Source organism: Hippopotamus amphibius, chromosome 9, assembly GCF_030028045.1.
Source record: "Hippopotamus amphibius kiboko isolate mHipAmp2 chromosome 9, mHipAmp2.hap2, whole genome shotgun sequence".
Classification (NCBI taxonomy): Eukaryota; Metazoa; Chordata; class Mammalia; order Artiodactyla; family Hippopotamidae; genus Hippopotamus; species Hippopotamus amphibius.
In genome coordinates this window covers 78,690,801-78,694,145 of record NC_080194.1, presented here as the reverse complement: position 1 = coordinate 78,694,145, position 3,345 = coordinate 78,690,801, and the positions used below count along the sequence as shown (strand labels likewise).

The following is a 3,345-nucleotide window of genomic DNA, read 5'->3' as shown; positions in this document are numbered from 1 at the left end:
ACGATAAAGATGAGGATGATAGCTTGGGATCAGCAGATACAAACTATTATACAGAGAATGGATAAACAACAAGGTCCTACTGTATAGCACAGGGAACTATATTTATCCTGTGATAAATCATAATGGGAAAGAATATTAAAAAAAGAATGTATATATATTGTATATGTAAAACTATATAATATATATAATTATATATATAATTGAATCGCTTTGCTGTACAGCAGGAATTAACACAACATGGTAAATCAACTATACTTCCAAAACACTGCAAATAAAAAAACCAAAACTATACATTTAAAAAAAAAAAAGATGAGGGAGACCGGTAGCGCTTGCAGCATGGCTGACCAACTCACTGAAGAGCAGATTGCAGAATTCAAAGAAGCTTTTTCACTATTTGACAAGGATGGTGATGGAACTATAACAACTAAGGAATTGGGAACTGTAATGAGGTCTCTTGGGCAGAATCCCACAGAAGCAGAGTTACAGGACATGATTAATGAAGTAGATGCTGATGGTAATGGCACAATTGACTTCCCTGAATTTCTGACAATGATGGCGAGAAAAATGAAAGACACAGACAGTGAAGAAGAAATTAGAGAAGCATTCCGTGTGTTTGATAAGGATGGTAATGGCTATATTAGTGCAGCAGAGCTCCGCCATGTGATGACAAACCTTGGAGAGAAGTTAACAGATGAAGAGGTTGATGAAATGATTAGGGAAGCAGATATTGATGGTGATGGTCAAGTAAACTATGAAGAGTTTGTACAAATGATGACAGCAAAGTGAAGACATTGTACAGAATGTGTTAAATTTCTTGTACAAAATTGTTTATTTGCCTTTTCTTTGTTTGTAACTTATCTGTAAAAGGTTTCCCCCTACTGTCAAAAAAAATATGCATGTATAGTAATTAGGACTTCATTCCTCCATGTTTTCTTCCCTTATCTTACTGTCATTGTCCTGGAACCTTATTTTAGAAAATTGATCAAGTAACATGTTGCATGTGGCTTACTCTGGATATATCTAAGCCCTTCTGCACATCTAAACTTAGATGGAGTTGGTCAAATGAGGGAACATCTGGGTTATGCCTTTTTTTTAAAGTAGTTTTCTTTAGGAACTGTCAGCATGTTGTTGTTGAAGTGTGGAGTTGTAACTCTGCGTGGACTATGGACAGTCAACAATATGTACTTAAAAGTTGCACTATTGCAAAACGGGTGTTTTATCCAGGTACTCGTACACTATTTTTTTGTACTGCTGGTCCTGTACCAGAAACATTTTCTTTTATTGTTACTTGCTTTTTAAACTTTGTTTTAGCCACTTAAAGAAAATCTGCTTATGGCACAATTTGCCTCAGATCCATTCCAAGTTGTATATTTGTTTTCCAATAAAAAAATTACAATTTAAAAAAAAAAAAAAGATGAGAATGATAGCAATAGCAATGATGTTTCCTGTCCACGTGTTATGTTCCCACGTGCTGTGCTTCAAGTTTCGCATACATTGTTCCATTTAATCTCAAAAATACCTAAGACGTATTATGGTCCGTATACATATATAGATGATAAAAGTGAAGATGAACTAGGCTGAACTACTCACCCACATTTATACAGTTAGGAAGGGGCACACCAGGCTCTGAATACCTGCTTCAGGGCTCCAGCTCCAAAGCTTCTGTTCTCAATTATTAGGCTATTCGGTCAGGTTTTCATCACTGGAGGTGTTCAAGCATAAATTGGATTATTGCATGAACGAAACTATAAGGAAAGGATTCAGACTTCAGATGAGAATGGGGATTGCTGGGCTGGTTGACAGCAAAGTCAGTAATTTCTAAACACTTTTGGTAGTGGATCATGTTGAGAATTTGACAGCAGTCTGTGGGCTTTCTCCCTAGAAAAATCCATGTGTCCACACAGAGGAAGAGCATCACAGCGCAACATTTTGGGGAGCAAGGATGTTCAGGTATCCCTCGGCACCATCTGTGGGCCCTGGGTAGAAAGTCCTTGCTCAAAAGATACTTTTGCTCCAGGACATGCTTTTGGGGGTGAATTTCCCTCCACGTTCTGACTACGGGCGTGGAGATGGTGCCACCACCATATGGCACTAATAGGAAAAAGCAAAACAAAACACTGAAGTAAAAAGGAGAAGCCCTGTTTACACATTTCTCAAAGCAGGCTTTCCGTACCTTTGGAAAGCTCTCCCTTGGCTGTTACCACTTCAGGTGCATTCTGAATGACTCAGAAATAGAGATACAAACCATATGCACAGCCTCTCATATTGTTATTTATGGGGCACAAGGGTCTGTCCCTCCCCAGCAAGCCCCATTGCCAGTAAAGAAGGGAAGTAAAGCCTGGGGAGGAGGGGTGAGACCGTGGAGGGAAGAGTGTCTTGGAAGGAAATATTTTTATGTGTTGTTGATTTCTGGTTCCTGCCTGGCCTTGTAGTGCATGTGTTTCCAATCTGGAGTGAACTGCTGAGCTCCGTATCTAGAGAGAGGCCAGCAGGCCCGGCCCCTCCTCTGCTGCTCCACCTCCCGCTCCCCGCCTGCGCTCCCGCGGATGGGAGCTCTGCTTCTCTGGGTCTGGAAGGCATTCCTCAGCTGGCCGGGGCTCTCTGAGTCTGGCACCCACCTCAAAAACATATACGCATGTGTGTGAGCGCGTGTGCATTCTACGGGGTTTCATCCTCATATAAACCTTCTCGTTTGGACGTTTGGGTTGCAGAAGATTCCGGGGGCTTATGGATGCATGTTAGGGCCTTCTGGGTCCCCTGGGGAAGGTTACAGTATCTTTCCTCTCCTCCTAGCAGCCCTGCTATTTTAATGCATTGTTACATGCTGACCTGCTTTGCTGAACTGCTTTGGCGCTGTCCTCGGAGCAGGCCTCTCTGCACAGGTTCCTGACGATTTCTCGGGAAGGCTCTGCGGGGAGGCAGGTTTGCAGAGCAGGAGACAGAGGCCAAAGGATGTGCGGGAAACATGTTTTTGTGGTTCCAGCCCTTGTTTCTGCTCTGCTTTGACTCGGGCCCTCTAACTGTCTCTGAGCCGTGGGTGAAAGCCTCCACTTTTGTTCTCGTTCAATTCATCCACCCTGCTGGCTGCCCAGCAACCTTTGTCAATCGCAAAAAATGTCATTATGTAGCTTAAAAGCCTCCAGCGCCTCCCTGATATCTTGTTATAAATAACAATCACGGTAACTTCTACCAGTTGTGGGGCTCTTACTCTGTGCCAGGCACCTAGCCAAGCGTTTTTCCTGCAGTACGCGTGATAATCTTCCTAACAGCCTAGCCAGGTGGGGCTTACTGTTCTCACTTCACTGATGAGAAGCTTGAGAGTCGGTACGTAAGGTCACACAGCTG

At 42.8% G+C, this 3,345-nt stretch overlaps 1 protein-coding gene across 1 annotated transcript; it reads left to right on the top strand.

The window, feature by feature from the left end:
* Positions 1 to 320: 320 nt before the first annotated feature.
* LOC130829335 (calmodulin-1) lies at positions 321 to 1,402 on the top strand. The gene has a single exon (XM_057695731.1). It carries the CDS (start codon positions 337 to 339, stop codon positions 784 to 786), a length of 450 nt encoding a protein of 149 aa, XP_057551714.1. The 5' UTR covers positions 321 to 336; the 3' UTR covers positions 787 to 1,402.
* The last annotated feature ends 1,943 nt before the right edge of the window (positions 1,403 to 3,345 follow it).

Bases quoted from the DNA above. Each gene is read 5' to 3' on its own strand.
- LOC130829335 (XM_057695731.1), top strand. From the start codon at position 337: ATGGCTGACCAACTCACTGAAGAGCAGATTGCAGAATTCAAAGAAGCT.